The sequence below is a fragment of the Scardinius erythrophthalmus genome (assembly GCF_964197995.2).
Source record: "Scardinius erythrophthalmus genome assembly, chromosome: 23".
Classification (NCBI taxonomy): domain Eukaryota; kingdom Metazoa; phylum Chordata; class Actinopteri; order Cypriniformes; family Leuciscidae; genus Scardinius; species Scardinius erythrophthalmus.
Genome location: NC_138243.1, coordinates 11,529,455 through 11,556,364, shown reverse-complemented (window position 1 = coordinate 11,556,364; position 26,910 = coordinate 11,529,455). Strand labels below are relative to the sequence as shown.

The 26,910-nt window shown below is 39.8% G+C and overlaps 2 protein-coding genes across 4 annotated transcripts; one reads left to right on the top strand and one right to left on the bottom strand.

The window, feature by feature from the left end:
- Positions 1 to 444: 444 nt before the first annotated feature.
- pigo (phosphatidylinositol glycan anchor biosynthesis, class O) lies at positions 445 to 13,080 on the bottom strand. 2 transcript variants are annotated; one of them, XM_081354086.1, is made up of 11 exons: positions 12,874 to 13,080; positions 11,736 to 12,217; positions 10,031 to 10,174; positions 9,754 to 9,877; positions 9,487 to 9,646; positions 7,595 to 7,774; positions 5,916 to 7,461; positions 5,212 to 5,415; positions 4,842 to 5,029; positions 2,991 to 3,061; positions 445 to 2,457 (listed from the first exon to the last, which is right to left on the bottom strand). In XM_081354086.1, exons 2-11 carry the CDS (start codon positions 12,214 to 12,216, stop codon positions 2,328 to 2,330), a joined length of 3,228 nt encoding a protein of 1,075 aa, XP_081210212.1. In that variant the 5' UTR covers position 12,217; positions 12,874 to 13,080; the 3' UTR covers positions 445 to 2,327. The 2 variants fall into 2 exon arrangements, with proteins under 2 accessions (XP_081210212.1, XP_081210211.1); XM_081354085.1 differs by having other exon boundaries at positions 11,736 to 12,319; positions 12,874 to 13,072.
- Positions 13,081 to 22,606: 9,526 nt separating this feature from the next.
- On the top strand, positions 22,607 to 26,808 carry LOC308683714 (uncharacterized protein). Of its 2 annotated transcripts, XM_081354387.1 has the most exons (11): positions 22,607 to 22,731; positions 23,460 to 23,513; positions 23,610 to 23,642; positions 23,811 to 23,843; positions 23,948 to 23,980; positions 24,113 to 24,145; positions 25,867 to 25,896; positions 26,021 to 26,041; positions 26,245 to 26,262; positions 26,473 to 26,511; positions 26,724 to 26,808. In XM_081354387.1, exons 1-11 carry the CDS (start codon positions 22,677 to 22,679, stop codon positions 26,756 to 26,758), a joined length of 384 nt encoding a protein of 127 aa, XP_081210513.1. In that variant the 5' UTR covers positions 22,607 to 22,676; the 3' UTR covers positions 26,759 to 26,808. The 2 variants fall into 2 exon arrangements, with proteins under 2 accessions (XP_081210513.1, XP_081210512.1); XM_081354386.1 differs by lacking the exon at positions 26,724 to 26,808 and having other exon boundaries at positions 26,473 to 26,621.
- The last annotated feature ends 102 nt before the right edge of the window (positions 26,809 to 26,910 follow it).

Below are 26,910 nucleotides of genomic sequence, written 5' to 3'. Positions count from 1 at the left end.
GAAAATAAAAGCATCAAAATGAAAAAAGTTGAGCTCTCACTGAGCATTGACTAACTTTATTTTTTCCATTCTGTTTGCTCCCATTTTGTTCATTTTCTTGGCATTGTGTAAATAAAGTATAACTATTTAGACAGACAGACTATGTTTTGGTTGTGGTTCAGCTCTGCGTGACTATGTGGAAGAAATAACCTTCAGGATAGATAATGTTTCACAAATTAACTCATTTAGAGAGTGGCAATTTATCAGTTCAATAAAATAACTCACTCAGCTGTTGAGTAATAAAAACACCATCTCCGCATGGCTTTTACAACATTTCAAATCCCTGTTCTCACCATTTCCCAAAAGCCAAGCCCATGTTGATTCTTGTTCTATTAAGGGCTCTGTTGTGGTTCTCTTTTTGCCAGCAGACTCTCTGTTCTGCGTTTTTTTTTTTTTTTTATAGATTCCCCAGAGGTTCAAGATGAATGCATTCAAGATTTAGCAGCTCCATGTCAAGCTTTCTCACCCGTTGTGACTGAGAACTACCTATAGCACTCTCCACTGGCGTAATTTGCGGGTGGGTCATGTCCCCACCACTTTTTGCCAGGGTCTATAACAACCTTTTAGCAACATTTTTTTTTTTTTTGCCAAAGGACCAATATAACAGGGCCATAACTACCATTGAAATTGGAGCATTACACCAAAAATACATTTTTATTTCACTTCTTACCAGAACTATAAATTCTGCTTGTTGGTCATTCCTGAGCTTAATGTCCACTTATGCAAAGAGAACGACCTTCAGTATGACAGGGCACTTTCTAATGAATTTATCCTGGCACTTGCAGATTTCATAGGGTGTTTTTAGATAAAACAGTGCACTCTGCAGGACAACAGCTGCTCCTGCAAACACAAAGAAACTAGAATACACACACAAACAACCATTTCAAATTGTACAAAATATTTAATTGATTTTTTTCCCCTTTATCAATGAATTTAAACAATTTTAGGACAATTAAAATGATTTCTTTCACAGCTCTAATTCAATCATCCACCACACATTAAGATGTTATTAAAAGCCACTGAATGGCTTGACTGTATTTTGCTTTAAAAAAGTAAATACAAAAATTAGCCTCTCACACACAAAAAAATGCACACATGCAGAACAGAATATTCTATTGCATTATGGCTAAATTAACCTGAGCATATGATCATGTAATTATCTTCCCCATGCATTTCTCACAAAAATGAGATGAGTAAAATCATTTAATCCATTAGTGAACTAAATATATGACAGCTAAATAAATAACAGTCATTGCAAATTGAATGAACACAGATTTCATTCACTAATATCAAACAAGGCAACCGTTAAAACTAGTGACCTGATATCTAGGTGAAGAATTTACCTAGCCAAAATAAAAAAGACAAAAAAGGTGAAGAACACAACATACATGTTATTGGTTCAACCCTGATGCTGGTTATTGCTAGGGAATAGACAGGACACCACATTAACAATGAGCTATTAAATAAAATAATAAAAAAAACACAATAAGAAGCAGGACAATAAAAGAGAAAAAAAGAGAGAGAAAAAACAATAAATCACGAATAGTTCAGTCCACTGCTTAAATTAATGATGCCCTCAAGCATGGCTTTTAAAGAGACAGTTCAACCAAAAAAAAAATTAAAAAAAATTCTGTCATTTACACTCCAAATCCTGCATGACTTTCTTTCTTCCATAAAACACAAAGGGGGCGCTGTTGCAGAATGTTCAAGCGGCCCTCTTCTATTCAATGAATGTAAATAGTGAGCACAATTTTCCCTGGTTACAATCCACCATTATTGTTTGGTTGTTAAAATGATGACAGAATTTACATTTTAGTTGAACTAGCCCTTTAAATCTTTTGGTCAGTGGGGGGGGGGGGGGGGGGGGGGTTATAAGTTCACATCATTGCAACACTGTGGATTTCATGTAGCCCTTCAATAAAATAACTTCTAATATTCTCTTGAATGACCTTGTGGGCATGGCAGTAAAAAAAGCATGCACAAAGATCATCTCCCTTTCTCTCTCTCTCTTTCAATACGAAGGCAGTAAAGCAACCAATGCCTGTCAACAGTTCAATAGCTTATTGAAAGCATAATGACTGTTGCAGTCTTATAAAATAGCTTCGGTTTATTGACTTCTCTCACGTGTTTAAAAATGAGGAGATGCTTTAGACCTCTTTGGCCCAAAGTCAGATGCGAAACAGATCTGGTTTTCATATGTATGGTTGGCAGTGAAGCTGAGGAGGATGGCCAGGTGTCTTCAACACATCTCTGAAAAGTTCTAGACGAGTTTTTTTGGGTGACGAGTGCTACCTGGAGTTCTGAGGGAGGAGTTTCTTAAACAGACCGCCCACTGACATGTCCACCCTCATCACCATGGCAACACCCAGAATAACAAACACGCTGCCCACGATGAAGCCGGACGCCTCAAACATCAGTCTGCCGAAAAGAAAAAAACACAGCTTAGGATGCAGTTATGAGGAGTGTTTTTTAAAAATTAACTTATGCTGCAGTTGCGCTGTGTCATAATTACAGCAATTACAAGATGAAAACTACTCGGGGTTTCTATGCCAACACTCACAATGCCACAATGGATCCCTGTGTGGGTTTGTTTGTAATGACAGCAAAATACTTCACTGCATAATTTCACCTCATGTGAAAGTCAGAGTTGTCAAAACTCAGGATTTATGTTCTAGTTATAATTCAGGGTCTGTTTAGAAAGCACTGGACTGGAAGTCTATGCTGACAGTTAGCTTGCTAAACCTTCTCAACATGAAAAGCAAGTGCTGTGTGGGTGAATTTTAGAAAAGTTTTAAAGGACCTTGTACAAAACAACACTGTCAAACAATACTGAACTATTCGTTCAACCCACCAAGTCCATTTCAAAAATGCATTTTGTAAATGTAACAAGACATTAAAATAAGAAAGAGATAAGAGGTAAAATAGAGAAAGAGATGGAGATGGCAACTCACTTCGGTGCGAACACTTTCCACACCATCAGGTGTCTCCTGAGGATAGCAGCCGCACAAACCGATGCAAAAACCTAAAGGTAAACAAGTTATTTATCATTTTATTTTCCATTTTACAAAAACGTAATGTTAGGCTATGTTCACACAGCAGGCTGAAACGACCCAATTACGATTTTTTTGCCCCTATGCGACCTGTATCTGATCTTTTCATGACAGTCTGAACGACACAGATCCGATCTTTTCAAATGCGACCCAGGCCACTTGAGTATGTGGTCCCAAACCCGATACGTATCCAATCTTTTGAAATGCGACTTCAGTCTGAACGGCCAGGTCGCATGTATCCGACCCGCACGTCATTGATACCCGACAAACATCATAATTCTGCGTTGAAGTAGTCGTCGGTCTGAAAACGGACTGCATATTCGTCGAGCTGAGGTAAATCTGCCGAACGGGTCGACCTCGACGAGCCCGTTAATAAAAAAAAAAGAAAAAAAAAAAGCCCACAGCCACCATCATTATATATCCAATGACTAACGTTATGTTAACTTGTTTGTGCTGATATTAGATAGGTCAGCGGCTGCTGTCTGGCTCTTGTGCAACGGTCGCTGCGCGCGCTCATGTGTTTTGTGTGTGTGTGTGTGTGTGAGTGAATCACAGCTAGTTGAAGTTTAGCTACTTCCGCAAACAACAAGTGACGTCGTTGACCATTGAGTACTCTTCTGCGCATGCGGGTCATTTCACGTTCACACAGGAGATCACAAAAGGTCGCATTTAATTGGAAATGTGAACGGCTTGAAAACGGCCAAAAAATCGGAATTGAGCATTAAGCCCTGTAGTGTGAATGCAGCCTTAGATGAAAATACATCAGCCTGCTAAGCCTCTTCACACCAAGTCTTATGCGACTCAACACAAATGTATGACATTCGCAAAAAAAAAAAAAAAACGTATTAGAACAATTCACATCTGGTGAATTTATTTTTTTTAAATTACCTAACCTACAAAATAAATGATCACTGTGGAATGCCATTTCACTGTAATGGAGACCACAGAAACATACAGTTTAGTTTAAAAAAATGTTCTGCATGAATTTGGTGTCTGATGGTTAGTTTTTGAAGCTCCGAAAAAGTACATCCACCCATCATAAAAGTAATTTATACGACTCCAGGGGGTTTAAAAAAGGCCTTCTGAAGCATTTTTGTAAGAAAAACATCCATTTATAACTTTATAAACTAGAATCACTGGCTTCCATTCGTGAGTCTAGCATGACGTATTGACGAACACGGAAGTGCAGAGGACAGAGCAAAACAAAACACCAATCACAAATTAGAAGTCTAAATCAAGAATTTTTAAAGAGAAATGTTGGAGGAGCTTGAGTTTGTTGCCCAGCCCTATTTGTTTGAACCGCGAGAGTCGTCTACTCTCATCTAAGCTTAAACGCTAAGCTTAAACGCTAAGCTTCATTCGCCGGATCTCGACTCTCGTGAATGGACGTTACCGGAAGCTAGTGACGATGTAGTCATGTGTGATGGCACGTGCGTCATTACCACGACACACCCCTTACGGCATTGGTCCTGGCTTTTGTTCACACAGGGCGCGTTCTGGGACTGATCCCGGCAATGTAACTAGGTCCCCATCCCGGCATCGATCCCGGCATCAATCCCGGGACGTGTTTGCATTCACACAGAAGGCACACTAGCAATTTTATGGCAATTTCCCGGGATCAACGCACTGTGTGAAAGGGGCTTAGGATAGCTTGAGGGTGAGTAAATTACGGGATAATTTAAATTTTTAGGTGAAGTGACCCTTTAAATGTGAGCATAAGGCAATGTGAATGTAGGCATAATTTGAACGCACCTGTGCTCCATTCACAAAGAGGTAGCGTGCAGCGAGCTGCAGGAGACTCGAGCTGAACTTCTGAGGGTTCTCTCTCAGTCTCATCTCCATGACAGCGTCCTCACTCTCCTCTGCTCCTGCTGAGCATGTAGATCGGGTCCCACGCACCTCGCACACCAGAGGCCAGAACAGCAGTAGAGGACAACCAACTGCATGTGCGAATTAGATAATGATCATTAAAAACTGAGAGAATGTATGGACACAAGGGAGAATCTCATAAGCTTCAAACAAATGGCTGATCAAAGTTATGACTGGTTGACCAGTATAAGGTGATACAGAAACATCAAGTGTGAATCATGCCTATCCTGCACCTAAGCTAAGGTCAAGTTACCCGCAAAGATGATGTGAGAGGAGAAGGTGTTGAGGGTCACCAATGAGGCAGGAAGAACAGTGCCTGTATGACCTTGAGGAAAACCCACAAATGCAGCACCCCACTGAATGGAGGGGAAGGTTGGGAGGTGTCCTGTAGCGTGGAAAAACTGGGTGGCTGCCAGAGACCATGAAACCACTGGAGCCCATGGCACACTGAAACCATCTGGAAGGGTTCAAATAAGAATATTTGAGGCATAAGTAAAATGTGAAATAAATTGACGCTTTGAGCGGAATCGTGAACACCCCTGATTGGCCATTGTGCTCACACACTCATCGGATATGTCAGTGATTGGCTACAATGATCAGCGCACAGGAGCATTTGAAAGTGTTTTGAAAGCGGGAGCGTTTGAAAGCACAAGACGGACAGGTCTGCTGATAGACGCCTGCTTTCAAACGCTCCCGTGTGTATCTGTGTAAGCGCTCAGTGAAGAGCGTCATTGATGTATATTTACAACATGTTTTTGAAGCGCTGATCATTGTAGCCAATCACAGACATATTTGATGAGCATGTGAACACAATGGGCTATCAGAGGTGTTTACGATTCCGCTCAACAATAGAATTTCAGTACCGACTTGGTACCGAAGTCGGTACTTTTTGACAACACTAGTAGTAATAGCTTAGCAAGGCATAAGGTGTGAAGGTAGAAATGGAGTGCATCTTACTGGAGTGTTTGTGCAGGCTGGAGAGGGTGGTGCTACAGGCGTGGATGTGCAGCACAGCTCCGGCCTCCAGCAGGAGAAGCAGGAAGGTAAGGGCCATTCCCTCTGGATGGAGTAGCAGAAGCGCCAACCCCAGGAGTTCGCACAGCAGGACCAAGGGCGCCGAGTACACCGTACCCAGACCATAAGCCTCCACGGCCGGCCTGCTGTCCTCTTCGCTACCTTCCGTGACCCCATCCTCCAGCGAGTGTCGGATGCGCTGATACAGCTGTGGTATAAGGTGGTGCAATTCAGCCTGTGGACTGATTCCCGTGCTGGCTCGGTACTTGGGGGGTGGCAGGGATGTTCCTCGAGAGTTCAACGGAGTCCTTGACTTGAGGAACACAGTCATGGGATCCACCCACAACAGGAGCAATCCCAGGCCCAGCAGACAGAAAGTGGTCCGCGGCAGGTACACCTGGGCTAGGCCGATTAGTTCGGACAAACTCCGGAAGGTGTCCTGTGGAGTGGCGCTCACTGCCCAATGCAACCCCATGCAAACACAGGCCAGTGGTACAAGGAAGCAGGCCAGAAACAAAGTCACGCTGAAACAGTTAAGGTTCCCGTAGTGTCTGAGCCAACGATGTAGAAGGTACCCCCACATGGCCAATGAGACCACAGAGAGGACATAGTGGAGATTGCGCAGTTGGCTGTCCTGTACACGTGAGAGCGGGGAGAGGAAAGGTGAGGGCTGGCAGGTGCCCTGCTCCTCTCGGCAGTTGTGGAAGGAGAGGGATAGGTAAAGCGATCCAACAAGTACTCCCAACCACACCAGCAAGATGGTGGCCTCCCGTCTAACCACTGAGGACGGCAGTGCTGTTGGGAGCAGCCGAGGTGGCTTCTGGGTGTCTGGTGGAGGAAGTGGGACCAGGAGTCCATCCCAGTTGAGACGGAGAGGAACATATACACTTAACGTGAAGAGCAAGAAGGTAACAACATGGCCCTCATAGATGACGTAGCTGTCCGAGAGTAGCGAGGCACAGCGCAGGAAAAGAACCAGCAGGGCCGGCGTGAGGAGGCCAGAAGGTGACCACCTATCTTTTGGAGAAACTCCATGAGTTCTCCATAGAAAAAAAACCTCAGAAGAAAGTGCTGCAACTCCCAAACACCATGAGAGCTCCAAATAACCTTGCATGAACAGCTGACCTGCAGCTACTACTAGTCCCATCACCAGCCCTGAGAGTATAGGCAACTTCAGGACGTTTTCCTGAATTACTACATGAGACAACTCGGAAAGGACGTAGCACAGCATACAGGAAACCCCTAAGATTAAGAGCCCGGCAGCCATTTTGAAAGGGTTGAAACGGGCCCAGGAGGCTCTACAAGTCTCTCTGACAGCCGTCAGATAGTTCTGCATGGAGACGACTAGCTTAGGAGAGGGAAGATGGCCCTTGTGGGCAGCGGCTAAGTACTGGGAGGAAATGTTTGAGAAGTCAGCCCGAAGCTGAGACAGACTGTCTGGTGGGATGTCTTTGGCCATGTTAGAGTAGGTCTCCAAGAAGCGGTGTACCTTCACAGAAATGGAAGAATCAGACAGAATTAAGCTAAGCTCAGCACAATTGTTTAACAAAAAAATATGAAATATAATGGAGGCAAAAATATAATTGCACCCTAAAACATAGGCTAAGAGAAATTCCTCTAACCTGTTTGACGTTAATCCACAGCGCCTCAGCCTGGCTGAGTCCTGTAGGTGCACCTCGGGAGCCATTCTGAGGAAACAGAGGCAGAAGAACCTGGCCCACACTGCTATAGGGAATGGGAACTCCCAGCAGAAGTGCCAGGGTGGGCACCAGATCAGTCTGAGGTACTACCTCAGGTTCCACCTAAAAAAAATATAAACATGCTGAACTCCAAATGTATGGAAAGAGTCCAAAGACAACCAAAGCACTATGGTTTTATAGATTTTTGGAAATTGGAAGTAGAAAATTGAGAAAAGGCTACTGATTCTGCTAAAAATTAAACAATTTGTTTTTCTTATTTTAGATTTTGATATGGACTGAACGTAGGGCAGCACAATTAATCGAATTTCTAATCGTGATTACGATTATGGATGCCACGATTACGTAATCGTTCAAAGACGCGATAAAAATAATAAAAAAAATTTTTTTTTAAATCCACTCTGCGTGCATTTAGAGCATGTTATAAGAGGCGGATCACAACTACTTCAGAAAACCCAGCACAATAGGAACTACCAGGCAGCGACTTATGTGTACGCTGAAATAAAAAGTCTTTCACCTCAGAAAAACGGACAAAGAAAACTACGAGCATGCAACGTTGTTACGTTGTAAATTAGTAAATTAAGTCACGAAATAAAAGTAAAATACCAATAAATCACGTTACTGGTACGTCGTGTGTTAGCTGAGAAGGATTTGCATGCAGGTATGATTTTCATTCTATTCACCAGGAGCAGTTTCCATGTTTCATTAACAGTTCGTGTTAATATTGTGTATTCACCATGGTAACTGTCATTTCAATATTAACCCCAAAATGCCACTTTATTTTACCTTTGTGTTATTTTTTTATATTTTTAAATGACTGTGGCTCATACCAACATTGTATTAACAAAAGCTAGTTTGGGACTGCTATTTAATAGCTTTAGCATCTATGCCTAATGTTTATTTCTTAGTAATCTTTACTATTAGTCATATTCTTACAATTTATGTGTATGTTAAGTAAAGGGGGACAGTGTGTGTTTGTTCACAATTTTTAAGTAAACTTGTATAATTATCTATCTATCTATCTATCTATCTATCTATCTATCTATCTATCTATCTATCTATCTATCTATCTATATATATATGAAGAGTTCAGATGCAAAAGCCTCGAAGTGCCATCTGATATTTTCTTCTAGAATGATAATTTTTATAAAGCTTGTATATTTAAGTTGAGTAATTTCACTTAGGCTAAATGACAATTAATAGGTAATTTGCATTGCCATTTAAGTGAAATTACTGAACTTAAATATACGAGCTTGATAAAAATGATCATTGCACTTAGAGGCTTTTGCATCTGAACTCTTCATATAGCCTATATATTCAATGTAAATTGTGATAATCGTAATTAATAATCGCAATTACAATTTCAAGGGAATAATTGGCAATTATGATTTTTGTCATAATCGTGCAGCCCTAACTGAACGTAAAATATACGGATTATGATTTTCTTTCCAATTTGAAATTATTTGAAATGAAGTATCAATGTTTTAATGTCACATCTGAATTAAAGCTGCACCTGACTTTTGATTTTGGGGAATGCTTCTGACTTAAAGCTCTTGAGAAGTCAGATGTGTTTAGACTCGTTTACATAATAATTACATTTATACACCAAAATTTTTTTTATTTCAAACAACATTAAAATCTCTGCACTTATGTGTAACACAAGTAAATAAGTGATGCTATTATCATGCAACACAGACCAGTAGTGTTGACTACAGTATCTCTATCTTTCCACCCAGCCATTTTTTCCTGGACACCACAATTGGTTGTGAAATATTAAATATAGACAAATATAGACAAATCATAACAGTGTCTTTTACCTGGGAGCCTGGTGCTGAAAATAAGGGAGATGAACTGTAGAGAAACAGGGCAGCATCTGTTTCTTTCTGGCTCTCTCCACCATGATCCCCAGTGTCTGTCATTCCATGATCACCCATCACAACCAACAGGGTGTCATTCTTCAGACGCTTTATCACTGACCTGGGGTTAGCGGTGAGACAGCAGCAGATAATATTTAAGAGAATATATTGAAACTGTAACAGCATGCCAGAGTGTGGGTTAATGAATCTAACAGCCATGCAGCTAACCTGATAACTCCATCCATCTGGGAGAGTTTCTCAGCCATCGCAGGGTGATCCGGGCCAAATCTGTGCCCACAGTGATCCACACCCAGGAAGTGAGCAATCAACACATCCCAATCATCCCCCTCCACTGAAGAGAGCAGACAAAACCTCTTAGCCACTCATTCACCCACTGTGTTTAGTGTAAACATGAGATGTGTACGTCTATTTACAAGGTAAACAAAGTGAGATCTTAAACCAACCAGGCAGGTTCCTAATGGATAGGTGAAATCATTCTGCTTACTGGTAGGATAAATGTTTTGGAGAATGCCATTGTCCACGGTGTGCAAGTCCTTCACATTGAAGGAGGGGAAGGGCAGAGATTTGTGGAACTTCTTGGGGAAGAGACTCACCCATGTATCATCCCCCATAAAAACAACTCTCTTGCCTTTAAACCAGGAGAGAAAACACAACTATTAACAAACACTCTAGCAGAAAAGCTACATTTTATGATCATTTAAATCTAAATATTTAAAGCACAATATGTAAGATTTGTAGATTTAAAATATCCAAAAACCACTATAACAATATTAGATATTTTGTCTGAAAATTTGACAAAATCCCAAATGTTTGCAACAATATTTTAACTAGTGTGATGTTTTAACGGCCCGTGTCTTTGCATCGCCTGTTAATGATGTCATATCCGTGTTACCCTCCATTTCCGGTTTTACTTCCATAGAAAACACCAAAGAAACTTTAATAAACATTTGATAGGCGAGCAACTGTTTGGATACCTTTATCTAGAGAAAACTAATCATTGTAATAGCTCAACACAGTTAGTCTTATTGTTAGAATCTCTTGTTTTCTCAGCCACCAAGCGAACATGCAGAGTAACAATATAGCCTAACATAACTTTCAAATGTAACATTTTTTAGTATGATTCATTGTATTGACTAAGTAAAACAGCTGTTACCCCGTAATTTTAATTCGTGAAATAAAGTGACTGGAGTAGTAATTCAGCATTCAAATTATTTCATTACAATGAAATAAAACAATGTGAATTTAAGTGATCACACGTAACTATAGTAAAGTAAAAGTTCAGGGGCGGATGTTAAGATTAACTTTAATCTTACAATAAACATTAACAACAAAACAAAATGAGCGGCAGCGGCCAGGCATATATACAGCCGGCCGTGAACACATCGGCTGTGGCATATAAGCATAATAAAAACAGCAAAGTAAAACGTCTCAGGCTCTCTGCCCCGCCCTGCTTCATACCACAGTAAGTATGTTAATAAAACTTTAATAGCTCATCCATTAACATGATTTCTGCCTGAGTCCCGTCGGATTGCTTTCCATCCGCTGTGGAGGTGAAGTTGACAAATTCCCATGATTCCACATTCATTCACGCCGACATCAAGCTACGCCTTTGTTATTGTTTTGAATAAGCGACCTCTAATGGTGAAACTTACATACTGTGCCTTTAAGATTCATTTAATTCAATAAAATACAGTGACTTAGTAAATAAAATTCCATTAGTTCCAATAATACATGGTAAACAACAGAATTATGGAAATATACTGCAATGTTATAAATATTGCTTTTTAGCAAATCTCACAAATGTAACAAAAAAAGGCCCAAGTCACATTTCACCATAAAAATCAAAGAAAAAGTCAAACTTCAAAAGTTTGGAGTTGGTAAGATTAAAAGATTTTAATATTAAAAGTCTCTCATGCTCACCAAGGCTGTACAGAAATACGGTAAAAACAGTAAAACTGTGAAATATTCTTCACACAATCCTTCAGAAATCATTATAATATGATGATTTGGTGCTCAAGAAACAAGTCCTTATGTGTTATTACTAACATTATTGTATGTAATATCTGCACACACAAAAAAGTGCACTTTATATAAAATTCTGAGTGGCCATAGAATACTATAGTCTTCATTTTCTATAAACTCTTGACAGGTTTGGTGAAAAGGAAAATGCCAGTTGCAGATTCACTCACCCACTTGGCCCAGCTGGTGCACTAGATTGTCTTCCAGTATGGCATTGGATGCAAAGTTGTTCCCCACGTCAATGAACGTGGGCAGGGAACCAGTCGTAAAGCCTTTAATCCTCTGCATGGTAGTGGTGGGCGGATCGGCCCGGAAGGTGTAGAGTCTGGCATGTGAGGGGTGTGATGATGCCATCTCATCTAACACCGGCAGCTTGTTCTCAAACGGTTTGGGTGCTGTGTTCTCCGGATCATAGCGGGTGAAGTCGGCCTTCAGGGCGTCGATGATCAGGACCACTGCCCTACGAAAGCGAGGCTCGCTCAGGCAGAAATCTCCCTTCATCCGGGCTCCTGGAGATAAGACGTCCGCACAGGTGCTGGTTCTGTTGACCTCCAGCCTGACGAGAAGGAAGCCTCCCACAAACAGGAAGATGCCCACATAAAACACTGAGCAGACCCAGATGAGGGCGACCAGGACAGGAAGTCTTCTCATTCTAGGCAAGACGGAGATCATGGAGAATCAATATATGGCTCGTTGTAAAATTGGGGTACATTTCACATCAACAAAACTGTGATTTAAGGCAATTCCAAGCGAACTGAAACAGGCACAAAAAATATTTGTGTGAGATAATATGCTTTCCTTTAATGGATAAAATATGCTTTTCCTGAAGAAAATTGTTAGAAACAATGTAATTTATCAAATAATACTAAATATATTCCAAATTGTAGAATGACTCACATATATTACATTTAGACATACACATATTAGAGACATATTGAGTGCCTTTCCTAGACACCCCAAGTGCATTCACTGTTCACAAAAACGCTGTCTAGGTAGGCAACTCACTAGGTTTTGAGACACAGACCGACACAAGCAACGCTCCATAGTAAGTCAAAACTGAAACAACACTAACCTTTAGGACTTTCTCTAAACGTAATGTGAAATGTGCTCTGTGTGTGTACCAGGCCAGACCAGTATATACTACAGAACGCATAAACTGTACAGAGTCCATAAATGCAGGCGAGTGGCTGCTGTTGTATTCATAGTGTGTGTGTGTGTGTGTGTGTGTGTGTGTGTGTGTGTGTGTGTGTGTGTGTGTGTGTGTGTGTGTGTGTGTGTGTGTGTGTGTTGCATGCATCCAGTACTGACCTTGCTTCTCTGTGTTCGTCCTCTCTCTCTTCAGGGATGTAAATGTACACCGTGCGTCCACTGCAGGGGGACTGAAGTGCCGCAGGTTCACCCACATCTGGCGGCGGTGCTATCAGAGCCTCACTGCTGCTCTACACTTCGGGACATACAGCCTAATCCATGTCGGTTTGGTTTTAATATTGGTCATCTCGCAGCCCGGTTTCCACTTCCGCTGACATGCGCATGACGACGGTTACAGGTAAAGCCAACTGTCAAAATAAAAGACACTGCTTACGGATGTTCAGAATAAAAGCCTCTCTGCTCGGGCAGAATCTGTTGTACTGGCTGGTAACGTTATTGTAGTAAAAATCATTGTGTCCAGGCAGGATTTTAATTATTATTTTAAACTAATTTATTTCAATACAAGTAAATACCGTTTAAAATATTTTTCACGTTAGGTTTAAATTAAATAAACTTAATTTGTCCTAAAGAAATTACTGGGTATGTTTGTTAATAGACATACAGTTGTAAAAGGCCACACCAACTATATTGCATTTATTCTAGCGTAGAACCAGTGGCGCAAAAACGGGGAATGAAGTGTATGCAGAGCATAGGGGCGCCGGACAGAAGGGTGGCGCCACTGTCAAAAAAGAATTATTTGAAAATCTCCTTTAATAAAACTTCATAAATAATCCAAAATTGTTTGTTAAAAATTATGAAAGGAAACGTTTTTATTTAACTTTTGTTTAGCATTTTAACTGATTATTTTATTATATCAATCAGTAGCCTATCCACCTCTCAAATTCCGACTACTTTAAGTCTGTCCCATGACCAAAAATGGATAGATGTGGGAAGCGTTCTGGGGCACAGGAAAAGGTAAACTGATAAGCTGAACCTATTATTTGTTTATTTATTTATTTGTCAATGTAAGTTTTTAAATTGATAAACATTTAACATTTACAACGGTTAACTTTGGTTCAACTTTGCATTTCAGGGCTCAACAATAACGCTTGTTTGCTTGTCCGGAGTGGTGAAGTGATGAGTCCCACTGAAGTGATGGGTCCCAGCTAAGAACCCAAGCAATCCGAGTGGTTCAAAGCACGTTTTATGGATAATCACTTTAGTGCCTGGTTACAAATCATACAAAATCACTTTATTATAGATTTGAACTACGTAATAACGAGTCATTAAGTAATGGATAATGTAGAGCGAGTCGGTTGTTATAGCGAATACAACCCCGAAAGGCTGATCAGGACCCCCACGCCTCACTCATGGGTCTGTGACAAAAGCCGCGGGAGGAGTAGCGCGCCAAACTTTTGTGTGGAGTACATTTCCTGAAGAAAATATGAGTGGTACTTGTAGTGGCAAAACTCAGCACTGGGCAGATGCTGACACAATTAACAATGTTGCAATACCATGATATACCACCTTCTAGTATGATTTACCATGATTTATCATCTTTCTAGCATGATTTACCATGATTTACCACATTATCGCATAATTTACCATGATTGACCATGTTTCTAGCATGATTTACCACAATTTACCCCATTCTAGAATGATTTACTATGATTAGCATGTTGCTAGAATGATGCTAGCATGATGTTAACATGATTAGCATGTTGCTAGCATAATTAGCATGTTTCTAGAATGATGCTAGCACATTTTGACTTGTTTTTATCATGTTTAACCATAAGCTAATTGTAATAAGCATGTCGCTATTCACAGCTAGCATATGTAGCATGTTGGATGTCCTGTTTGCTAGCACGGGTCAGAAGAGCCAACCCCAACCTCAATATGATGTTCTGATGCAGAGATATAGGTCTTGCAAAATGGTTGCTAGGGTACTGTATTTGGTTGCTATGGTACTGTATTTGGTTGCTATGGAGTGGCTTGGCAGCTGACAATGATGAAACTCCAAAGGCTGCTTGTCAGTATGGATGATATAAACCAACCACCATGCCTCTGTGGCATTCAGAATGGAAGATATCCCTCTTTGGATTTGAGTTGCTAGGGTGCTTGACAATGGTTGCTAGGGCGTGGCCAGGAAGTGTTGAGGTGATTCATGATTGGCTGTTTGCTGCCCCGAGTCAAACGAGCCCATCCTCATGTTTCTATGACACTTCTATACAAAGATATCCCTTTCATCTCTTTCAATGGAAGTCTATGGAACTTGTTGCTATGGTGATCTAAATGGTTGCTAGGGCGTGGCTTGATAGCTTCACAATGATCCTGAGAGACTGATTGGTCATCTGAGTAAAATGAGGCCGCCCCCTTGTCTCTATGACACTGTGATCAAGAGTTCTGTTCAAAACAAAATCCCTATGCAATTCACCATAGTAGGAAAAACATATGCGTTTCATGGGCCGTCCTTCGCCATAGTTTGTCTATGGGGCAAATTTGGGCACCTCCTGCACCCATGGGTACAACTTTTACCCCATTTTGAGGTATGTTCTTACAGAGCCTGCCAGCCTCTTCAAATGTAGTAAACCGCACGTTTCTGTGAAATCCTTGCTCTGAGCTATGACCCGTCAAAGTTTTTCGGAATGCAAAGTGCATGGGATTTTTTTGGCCACTTTTTCGACCCTGAGGCGAACATCATACCCCCGATCTCTTATAAAAATCATAGCACACCATTCCTCAATAATCTGCACGTTTTGACGCCTCATTCGTGGGTCTGTGACAAAAGCTGCGGGACAAGTAGCGTGCCGAAATGTTGTCCAGAAGAAGAAGAAGTGTGAGCAATAACAATAGTGATGCCTTGCCTTTGGCAAGCATGACTAACTAGATAAAAAAGTTTGTAGACAAACTTTAAGTTGGCATGAAAAAGCCTTGCCAGAAAGTTTGAAGAAGTTTTAAAAGCTTGCAACAGAGGAGCAGGAGTTGGTAAATCACACGTTATCAAATCTATCTATGCAGAAGCAACCAAGATTTTGCGCAGGCTTCCATGCATACAAGAGCATACTGACATTTCCAAGCCAACCGTTCTTTTAATAGCATTCACAGGAACTGCAGCCTTTAACATCTCAGGTAAAACACTGCACTGTCTTCTGAAACTCCCTAGAAGCTTGAAGCCTCCATACCAAGGGCTGGGAAACAGCTTGGATGAAATCAGGGCAGACCTTTCTAATGCACACATTTTAATTATCGACGAAATATCAATGGTGTCAAAACAGTTGTTTGCCTATGTGAACTGGAGACTGCAACAGATTAAAGGAAACCAGAAAACTTTTGGTGTCGTATCTTTATTAGCTGTAGGAGATTATTATCAATTACCGCCTGTGGGAAGAGCAAAACCACTCTGTGTGCATGAGGACCATGTGCTGGACTTCTGAAAAGATCATTTTCAAATCATTACTATGACACTTGCATTATTTTTTTTAAAAAAGCATGAGAAGCTGACTGATGCAGACAAGTGCATGTTAGAAACTGTCCTAAGATCCTCCCCTGAAGTGTCCCACTGATGCATTACACATCTATGCAACCACAACAGAGAAGCCATATCCTCCCGCTTTTCAAATATTATTAACATTGATGCACATGATTACAAAAAAGATCCCCGAACAGGAGGAATGAAAAGACAAGCGGCACCATTTAAAGGAGACAATCGTGACCTTATTGATACACTACAGATTGCTATTGGTGCACGAGTGATGCTAACCAGAAATATTGATGAGGAAGATGGACAGGTTAATGGCACTTTTGGCAAGGTGGCCAGAATAACAGCTCGAACCCGAGATGGATTTGTTCAATTAATTGGTCTTCATTTAGATAATGTGACTGCAGGACAAAAACATCGCAACAAAGCACCTGATGGAGATGACAACATTGTCTACATTGAGAGATCAGAGGAACCACTGAAAAGAAAAGGAACAGTTCGAAGACAATTTCCCATGAAGCTTGCTTTTGCATGTACCACCCATAAAGTGCAAGGAATGACAACTGATTGCGCTGTTGTATCTCTGAAGCACATATTCAAATCAGGCATGGCAAACGTTGCACTCAGCAGAACAACATCACTCCGTGGACACATTATTACTGACTTAGATGAAAAGAAAATCATCTGTGATCCAGAATTAAGTGCCTCCTTGGAGAACATGCCAAGAGCGGATTTTCAGAGTATCCAGCCCATCCTTCATATTGTACAGGATTCCAAACTGAATTCAGCTCTTAAAATCATTCATCATAAAACAGAGGGACTGGAGTGTCGTATGGATGATTTAAAATGCCACTATGAGCTTATCTTGGCTGATGTTTTGTGCCTCACTGAAACACACCTGTCAGGCTCAGCTGTTCCTGCACATCTACATCTGGATGGATACACCATGCACAAACGCAACAGGCATGCATCCTACACAAACTATGTACATTTGGCAAACAAGAATGGTGGTGGAGTGGCCATTTATGTGAAGAACAGCTTTCAGGTTTGTCCTCTGATGTATACAGAATGTTACTGACTTGGAATATTTGGTTTTGAAGATAGAAGCCCCCAAACAAGCACTTCTTGCAGTAATCTACAGACCACCAAGTTATAATTTGGCACATCTGAACGCTCTCTTGACATCACTGGAGATCATCGATTTCAAGCCTCTAATCCAATGATCTCAAACTCAATTCCTGGAGAGCCACAGCTCTGCACAGTTTAGCTCCAACCAGCTCCAACTCACACCTGCAAGGAAGTTTCTAGTAATCCTGAACAGTGGTTCCCAAACCTGTCCTGAAGGCCCCCCAACACTGCACGTTTTCTTTGTCTGCCTAATCAAACACACCTGATTCAACTCATCAGCTCAATTAACCCATGTGATAATGAGCTGATGAGTTGAATCAGGTGTGTTTGAGTAGGGAGACAAAGAAAACATGCAGTGTTGGGGGGCCTTCAGGACAGGTTTGGGAACCACTGATCCTGAAGACCTTGATTAGCTGGATCAGGTGTGTTTGATTAGGGTTGGAGCAAAACTGTGCAGAGCTGTGGCCCTCCGATGCTGCGTTCCAGTCCAAAATTGTCATGCCCTTCACTCGCTAACTTCCCTCCGTCTCGTTCACTCGGATGTACGTCATTGCTTAGGTTGCACGAGTGCCCACTACTGGCGGAAACTGCGGTGGGCTGAATTGGAACGTCCTAAGCCCTTGTTCACTTGGAATCAGCTATGGAGTTGATTTATTTATTTTTTAAAAATTCCTTTAAGAATTTGTTTAATGCAGCATCCAAATGTTTATGTGTGTTTGGGTTGTTTTAAATAAAATAAAAAATATAATTAATATATCATAGAGTCTGTTGTGGTGGTGATTAGACGAGATATGTGGTGACGTCACAGTCGTACTGCATTGTAGGACATATAGGTACCTGAAGTGTACATTTGAAATAGACTCGCTCCCTCGGTCAAGATCGAGGGAACGAGGGTCTGTCCATATAAACTTCCCTCGTCCACTTCACGAAGTGGAACGCACTTCAAAATGGCGGCAGGGATTCCCCCGAGGGGAAGTGCTTAGGGAAGTTCGCAAGTGCGTGTCTAAAAGTGGACTGGAACGCAGCCCAGGAATTGAGTTTGAGATCACTGCTCTAATCGTTTGTGGCGACTTTCTCATTGCAACAAACCTATTCTTAATTTGTTTCAAGATAAAGGATACACACAGCTAATCAGCACCGGGATAACAGAAAAAAAAACACTCTTCTGGACCCTGTGTTCATAAGCTACACACTCAAATGTCAGAGCAGGAGTTCTACAGACGTATTACAGCTATCATGATCCTGTGTATTGTGTTTTAGAATAGATACATCAAAATGTGTGTGTGTGTGTGTGTGTGTGTGTGTGTGTGTGTGTGTGTGTGTGTGTGTGTGTGTGTGTGTGTGTGTGTGTGTGTGTGTGTGTGTGTGTGTGTGCGCGCTAGATAAGGAATGAATGGAGAGTGAATGTCCTTTCCAAGGATCGTCACCTTGACGTGGTGGAAAGGCTTGTGTGTTCCAGTGATCCAAGAGTGAGTAATTCTGGAGTTTTTTACTCCAGTTTGACTTGCTTAAGGGTGAGGTTCGAGACTAAGTGCGATCCAAATGGGCATTAACTAAATAAAATAATTTTTTAAGCATAATTACTTGATTTTGTCTTTCTTGATCCACACACACATTTAGACACACTCACTCACTTACACATACTTACTCACTCACTCACACACACACACACACACACACACACACACACACTCACGTCTAACACATACACTCACACATGCACACACTCACACACACACAGAGAACACACACATACACTACCTCACTCACACACTCACTCAGACACACACACACACACACACACACTCACTCACTCACTCACTTACACACTCAGAGTTTAGAGTTTATTAATTTATGAGTTTAAGAATTCATAACTGTATGAATTCATGAGTTTATATGAGTTTGGAATACAATTTTTTCCTGTTATACAATGAAGTGAAAGTTCTGCGTTTAACCCATCCAAGTTAGTGCGCACACATTAAGAAAGCCGTGGACACACACACACCCGGAACAGCGGGCAGCTATTTTGCTGTGGTGACTGGGGGTTAGGTGCTCAAGGGTGATTTTGGTATATCAGGCTGCTAATTAACAGTTCAATTTGAACACCTTCTGAATGATTGTATTAAGTGTTACCAACAAAGTTTTTTGTTAAATAAATACAGTGCACCCTTTTTTTTACTGTTTATGTAATGTTTAACAATGTTACTTATCTAGATGGACAAGACATCCTGTCTACTGTAGATAATGCACTCAAACAAACAAAAAGACAAATAAGATTTGTTCACAGCCCAAACAAGGTCTGTGTGACCACAATATAACAAAACTTTATACTGTTATGCAATGTCCTTAAAGATATATTATGTTATCCCATAATAAACCATTTGCATGCTGCAGCACTTTTGTTTCTACAAATTTAATCTAGATCTTAATGATCAAGAAACACACTGGTTCCCTCGACAAAAACCCAATAGGATTTTTCCATTGGCTTTTCAACAAAAGTTTATGATTAAAAACAAAGTTAACACAGCATAATACATCATACCTGGAACACGGAATATGACAGATTACTTCAGTACAGAGCCCCTAGAGGGACATGGTGATGGAAAAAACAGTTTTGCGAGCGAACACAAAGTTTCTCAGGGGAACGCAAACGTTTTGCAAGCGAACGCAAAGTTTCTCAGGGGAACGCAAATGTTTCGCACACGTTATGCGAGCGAACGCAAAGTTTCTCAGGGGAACGCACACCATTGTGTGCGTTTTGTGTGCATACGAACGCAAATGTTTTGCGAGCAAACGCAAAGTTTCTCAGGGGAACGCAAACGCTTTGCGAGTGAACGCAAAGTTTTTCAGGGGAATGCAAACGTTTTGCAAAAAAAAACGCAAAATTTCTCAGGGGATTGCAAACGTTTTGCGAGTAAACGCAAAGTTTCTCAGGGGAATACAAACGTTTTGCGAGTGAACGCAAAGTTTCTCAGGGGAACGCAAACGTTTTGCGAGCAAACACAAAGTTTTTCAGGGGAACGCAAACGGTTTGCGAGTGAACGCAAAGTTTTTCAGGGGAATGCAAACGTTTTGCAAAAGAAAACGCAAAATTTCTCAGGGGATTGCAAACGTTTTGCGAGTAAACGCAAAGTTTCTCAGGGGAATGCAAACGTTTTGCGAGTGAACACAAAGTTTCTCAGGGGATTGCAAACGTTTTGCGAGTAACCGCAAAGTTTCTCAGGGGAACGCAAATGTTTTGCGAGCAAACGCAAAGTTTCTCAGGGGAACGCAAACGGTTTGCAAGTGAACGCAAAGTTTCTCAGGGGAACGCAAATGTTTTGCGAGCAAACGCAAAGTTTCTCAGGGGAACGCAAATGTTTTGCGAGCAAACACAAAGTTTCTCAGGGGAACGCAAACGGTTTGCGAGTGAACGCAAAGTTTTTCAGGGGAATGCAAACGTTTTGCGAGTGAACGCAAAGTTTCTCAGGGGAACGCAAACGTTTTGCAAAAGAAAACGCAAAATTTCTCAGGGGATTGCAAACGTTTTGCAAAAGAAAACGCAAAATTTCTCAGGGGATTGCAAACGTTTTGCGAGTAAAAGCAAAGTTTCTCAGGGGAATGCAAACGTTTTGCGAGTGAACGCAAAGTTTCTCAGGGGAACGCAAACGTTTTGCGAGTAACCGCAAAGTTTCTCAGGGGAATGCAAACGTTTTGCGAGTGAACGCAAAGTTTCTCAGGGGAACGCAAACGTTTTGCGAGTGAACGCAAAGTTTCTCAGGGGATTGCAAACGTTTTGCGAGTAACCGCAAAGTTTCTCAGGGGAATGCAAACGTTTTGCGAGTGAACGCAAAGTTTCTCAGGGGAACGCAAACGGTTTGCGAGCAAACGCAAAGTTTCTCAGGGGGATGCAAACGTTTTGTGAGCGAACGCAAAGTTTCTCAGGGGGATGCAAACGTTTTGTGAGCGAACGCAAAGTTTCTCAGGGGAATGCAAATGTTTTGCAAAAGAAAACGCAAAATTTCTCAGGGAATTGCAAACGTTTTGCGAGCGAACGCAAAGTTTCTCAGGGGAACGCACACCATTGTGTGAACGCAAAGTTTTTCAGGGGAATGCAAACGTTTTGCAAAAGAAAACTCAAAGTTTCTCAAGGGAATGCAAACGTTTTGCGAGTAAACGCAAAGTTTCTCAGGGGAACGCAAATGTTTTGTGAGCGAACGCAAAGTTTCTCAGGGGAATGCAAACACTTTGCGAGTGAACGCAAAGTTTTTCAGGGGAATGCAAACGTTTTGCGAGTGAACGCAAAGTTTCTCAGGGGAATGCAAATGTTTTGCGAGTGAACGCAAAGTTTCTCAGGGGAATGCAAATGTTTTGTGAGCGAACGCAAAGTTTCTCAGGGGGATGCAAACGTTTTGCAAAAGAAAACGCATAGTTTCTCAGGGGAATGCAAAGTTTCTTGCGGGAACGCAAAGGTTTTGTGAGCGAACTCAAAAGCATTGACATATTATTTTTCCTCCCATCTCATATTTTATTTCCACTACCATGTCCCTTTAGGGGCTCTGTAAAAAGTTTCTTAGGGGAACGCAATAGTTTTTGCGAGGGAGCACAAACAATTTGCAAGTGAACGCATAGGTTTTCAGGGGAATGTAAACATTTTGCGAGCGAACGCATCATGTCGTTAATTGGAGAACGTGAGAAATACTCAAAAATGATTTTGTTAAATTACAATTTCTACATGGCAGCTATGATCTCAAAACAGTTTGGAAATATCATGTTGGTGACTTGCTAATATATAAACCTATTTAGCTAGTAGCCCAGAGTTGCTTTTCTCCAAAATGATACATTATTGTAATCCTCGGTCATAATTTATGCTTATCATTTCCTTTAGAAGAGTGTAAAACATAATCTCACTCTAAACACAACAACAAACCAATGTGCCAACTGCAGTGACATCAGATCTCTGAGCACAATCAATCATTTCCTTTACTAAGATGCCAAACACACACCAGTTTGGAGAGGAAATTACCCTTTACTTTTGAAAACACAAATTAACATCCACCCCATTCTCACACCAGTCACCACTGAACACAATAAAGTTACGTCTGATCACATAGTCAACAATGCGAGTCATTCAATATAGGGAATAATGCCACATCTGTGTGTCGGGCGAGAGGTGCCATCCAGCTGTTGGCAGGTAAACAGAGACGAGCCTGTTCCACCAGAGCATGTGATGCCAGCTAGCATATAAAAAGCGGGATTTAAAGCACACACTGGCATTGGGCACACTGAAATTTAGCACTTTGTTTCAACTTGTTCGGCATCCACCCTTTCATTCAAGATGAGAACTGGTATACCCATTATGCTCTTTGTTGCAGTGGCAGGATTCCACAATGGTAGGTTTACAATATAACAACATTTGTACATTGATGTCTGTCTAGTTTATCTGGGTTTTTTTGTTGTTGTTGTTGTATTGCCAGTCTTGAACAAACATGAACTGTAAAAATAAAATAAAGTTGCTGCCTTAAATTGTTAAGTACAATCAATCAAGTCATTTCAACTTAAATTACATTAAACTGACTTTGAAAAATTAGTTGAATATTGTATAACTTATTAAAAAAGTTGAAATTGCTTAACTTACTTTGATAAGTTAAAGCAATGTAAAAACATATGCTGTCATAAATTATTGATCATAGTGTGTCTTGTTTTTTAATTGAATACATAATTATATATATATTTATTTGAATATACATTATATATATATATATATAGCATATATATAAAATACATGACATAATAATATGTAATAATATTAATAATAATAATATTTCATGATGTTTCTGTTATGAATACTAGGCCATGGATATGTGCAAGGTGGAAATCAGCAGTAATTGACAGAGTTATTTAAATATCTGCATCGTTTCCATTTGTTTTCCTTTGCAATTATCTGTGCTTAGTTAACGTTAATATATAAATTAATTTACGTCATTTATAACCTTTTATTCTTACTGGATTAGCTGGCCAAATTAGAAAGCATTTTCTGTACATAATCTGCATGTAGTACCCTATATGAACTCTGTTTATGGGAGAAATTATAGCTATGTTTACATTTTTGTGTTTGTAGCGATCTCAGCATCTCTGGAATTCGATGAAAGCAATAAATCGTCTGAAGAGAGAAGTAAATATATTCAGCTTGTTTTGCATGTTTCCCCCCAATACAACATAGTCAAAGATTGACAAAGATAAATGTAATCTCTATTTTGTCTGCCCTCAGTGTATGAAGAGAACGTCACGACAACTCAACCAAGTGGGTCATAGTTTCTTCTGAAATATTTATAGCGTATGCTAGGCTTTACTCTGCTAGGTTTGCTCAGAGTAACCTCACCATTCACCACTGACTCAGCACTGATATGTTTTTTTACTTACTATGCACATTTACTTATCGCAGTGTATATCTTTAAATCTGTTTCCTCAGGTGAGTCGGGATATGCGGCTGCTCATGTGAACGGTAGGCTATACACACATGTGGAGTAAATCTAAAGCTGATCGATTCAAATTCTCAAATTGATGTTGGTTTTGGGCCATTTACTCACTCTCAATATTATTTGACAGTGACAGAAGATCTCCTAAAAACGACTCATAAGGGTGAGAGATGGCTCTTGTTTTTTTTTTGTTTTTTTTTGTTTTTTTGTTTTTTTAAGAATCTGAATCATCTGAAAATGTCCAAATAAATAGCCTATTTGTTAATTTCCAAATTTGTCTTGAAAATTTTAACAGTTGGAGAGACAGAGGCACTAACATTTGATACAGGTAAAGGGAATTACTTTTTCAGAACTTTATTTCCTGTAAAGATATAATATACATTCAGTACATAACATAATAGGATATATTATGCATTGCAGGCAGCATAAAAAAAAATTGTAGTTATCAATTAATAATATTATTTAAGCCCATTCTTCACATTCTTTCAACTTAAATTCAAAATAACTCTCCAATACAAGCAATAACCAGCTCAAATCAGCTCAAAATATCTCTCAGTAGGTCAATTCGGGTGTCTCTGCCGAAAGAAAATAATATAACATGATATTATTTGCATGACTCTTGCCACTAGATGGCCTTATATCTCTATCTGGAGCAAATGAGATGTTCCGCTGGGTCCTAAACTCAGTTCTTGAGTTTTTCTCTTCAGTATGCATTCAGATTTCTACATGGCAGCTCAAACCAGTTTGGAAATATCATGTTGGTGACTTGCTAATATTTAAACCTATATAGCTAGTAGCCCAGAGTTATATTTTTGTGGGATTCAGATACACATGTAGACATTATAAAATATTTTTTGGGACAGCATTTTATTCATTCATTAAGAGGGTCAAATTGACCCGTGAGGGAAGGATTTGTTACTTTTTTGTTATTTCAACCACATAACTCCTGGAATCTAGTCATTTTTTTATGTGTGCATTTGTGGTTCAAGTGCGACAAAAGTCCTAAGGTCTTGGACCACTCCGATGAACACTAAATTTTTTTTAAATGAGTTTCCAGTCTAAATGACCCAAGGGTAATATGAGGGTTTTAATTATAGGTTATAATTATGGTAATACGTAATTATGTGTATATAACAAATTATAATTAGTTATAATTATATAACAATATAACAATATTCAGTGCAAAGAGGTGTATATTCATATTTGTTTATTTCCAAATTTGTCTGTTTTTTCTAACTTTATACATGAATAATCCTCGCAGATTGAGAGAGAGAGGCACTAACTGTCGATACAGGTAAAGAGAAAGAGTATTTCAGAACTTTATTTCCTGGAAAGATATACATTCAGTACAGGACATAACAATGCACTGCGACATACATGTATATAGGACTTTACGCAAATAGGGCCTGGAAAAAATAGTAATTAGCAAATAATTAGCAAAAACGTTGCTTGTCAAGCTTTAAGATGCCAAACTAAATGTTATATGAGGTGTTTTATTTTGTGTTCATTTTATATTAGGTTTACAATGTTGTGTGCAAAAATAAATGTTTTTGGTCATTACAATGAGTTTGAAAATAATGTAGTTCCTTAATATAATTTGAAAAGATTGTGTCAAAACGATGTCATTGTCATATGATTTAACTGGTGGATGCAGGAAGGTCATGACCTCTGAGGTGGGACAGGCCAAAATTACTGTATTGTGGTGGAAATACAAACATGTGTTTAAAAACTAGCTAAATCTCATAGATAATAGTTTATGCTGTGTATTAAACAAGGGTTCTAATGGTTTTGTAAAAAGTAATTATGTTCGGAGTGTACCACATTTGCATCTCTCTGTTTAAAAGTTGTCACTTTTTATTTTAAAACATTTAAACATTTTATGATTAATAATAGCCTACATTTATAATGATTTAATAATCAAGACCCTTCACATGTTATGTCTTTCACTTGACGGTATAAAAAACAATTTGTTCTTTATGTTCACTTTTATGGAAACAATATGTACCAAGGCACATGTGACGAAACACTTACGCAATGTTTTTGACGTAGGAGAGAACACCGGAAGTCACGAGTCCGTAGGTACGTGCGGAAATCCATTCGTCACCACACGAGGGCGACAGTGTGTCACGTACAATGCAGACTGTACTTTAAAGAGATCATGTGAACTGACCGCAGGTTGTGTTGTTTGATTTTGTTTATTTAGATAAAGACTCTGCGGAAGACAGTAAGTATATTCATTTGAATTATAGTACAGTGCAAGCAAAGCACTGTAAATTATATAGGCTATATATATTTTGTCTTTTTAACTTATCATTCCGTCGTGTTATTGGATTTCTATGATTATCTAAGATAAATGGTGTGGTTAAACTGCTGTGGTGTTTCCCTGGCTTATGTAAAGTTGTGTAACACATGTCTCTTATTGCACAGGCTCTCAGCAGAAGACAGGTAAATGCTTCACGTTACATTATTTATATCCATAATTTAAGACGAAAAACAGTTAGTAGTCTAACATTTGTCCTTTCAATAAAATATAATGATTGTATCCATGCATGTTGTATATATAGTCAGTGATTTAATGGATGACTTTTGCAATTATAATCTTTCCTTTTGATATTTGACCTGTTCTCCCTTATATAATCTCTTGTTATTTTCTAGAGCACAGCAAGCAGGCTCAAGAGGTTGTGAAAAGTGCAGGTGAGTTGTGTGCTCTCTGTACTTCTTTTCACTGTTAATCTGTTCATTCAGCTAATGAAATTAAAAAATAATAATCATTTTAAAGAATATGTAACAATGTTTTAGCTTCATCGTACTCAAATAGACAATGTTGAGGGCTGAATCTTAGAAAATGTCAAATATATATAACATAAGTTAAAAATCTTTTTTCTCAATGTGACCTTTCTTTCTAGATTATCTCATTGAGGAAGATTACGAATACTACTAGTGTGTGTGTGTGAAGGGCTGTGTGAAATCTATGTAATATCTTTTAAACCTGGATGTCTTGTTTTATAAAACATATTGCAAAATTGCTAACCTGTGTACTACCTGGACAAAATCCACTGCGTGTCTGGTGATCTTTTGCACACACAATTTCAA

What these genes read in the sequence shown, in the direction of transcription:
- pigo (XM_081354085.1), bottom strand. Translation starts at nt 12,237, where the DNA reads ATGATCTCCGTCTTGCCTAGAATGAGAAGACTTCCTGTCCTGGTCGCC. An exon ending in GCACCAGCTGGGCCAAGTGG is followed by an intron (nt 10,175 to 11,735) that starts GTGAGTGAATCT and finishes CCTGGTTTAAAG; the next exon opens with GCAAGAGAGTTGTTTTTATG. An exon ending in CAGCCTGCACAAACACTCCA is followed by an intron (nt 5,416 to 5,915) that starts GTAAGATGCACT and finishes GAACCCTTCCAG; the next exon opens with ATGGTTTCAGTGTGCCATGG.
- LOC308683714 (XM_081354386.1), top strand. Translation starts at nt 22,677, where the DNA reads ATGAGAACTGGTATACCCATTATGCTCTTTGTTGCAGTGGCAGGATTC. An exon ending in TAAATCGTCTGAAGAGAGAA is followed by an intron (nt 23,514 to 23,609) that starts GTAAATATATTC and finishes GTCTGCCCTCAG; the next exon opens with TGTATGAAGAGAACGTCACG. An exon ending in CGGAAGTCACGAGTCCGTAG is followed by an intron (nt 25,897 to 26,020) that starts GTACGTGCGGAA and finishes TTGTTTATTTAG; the next exon opens with ATAAAGACTCTGCGGAAGAC.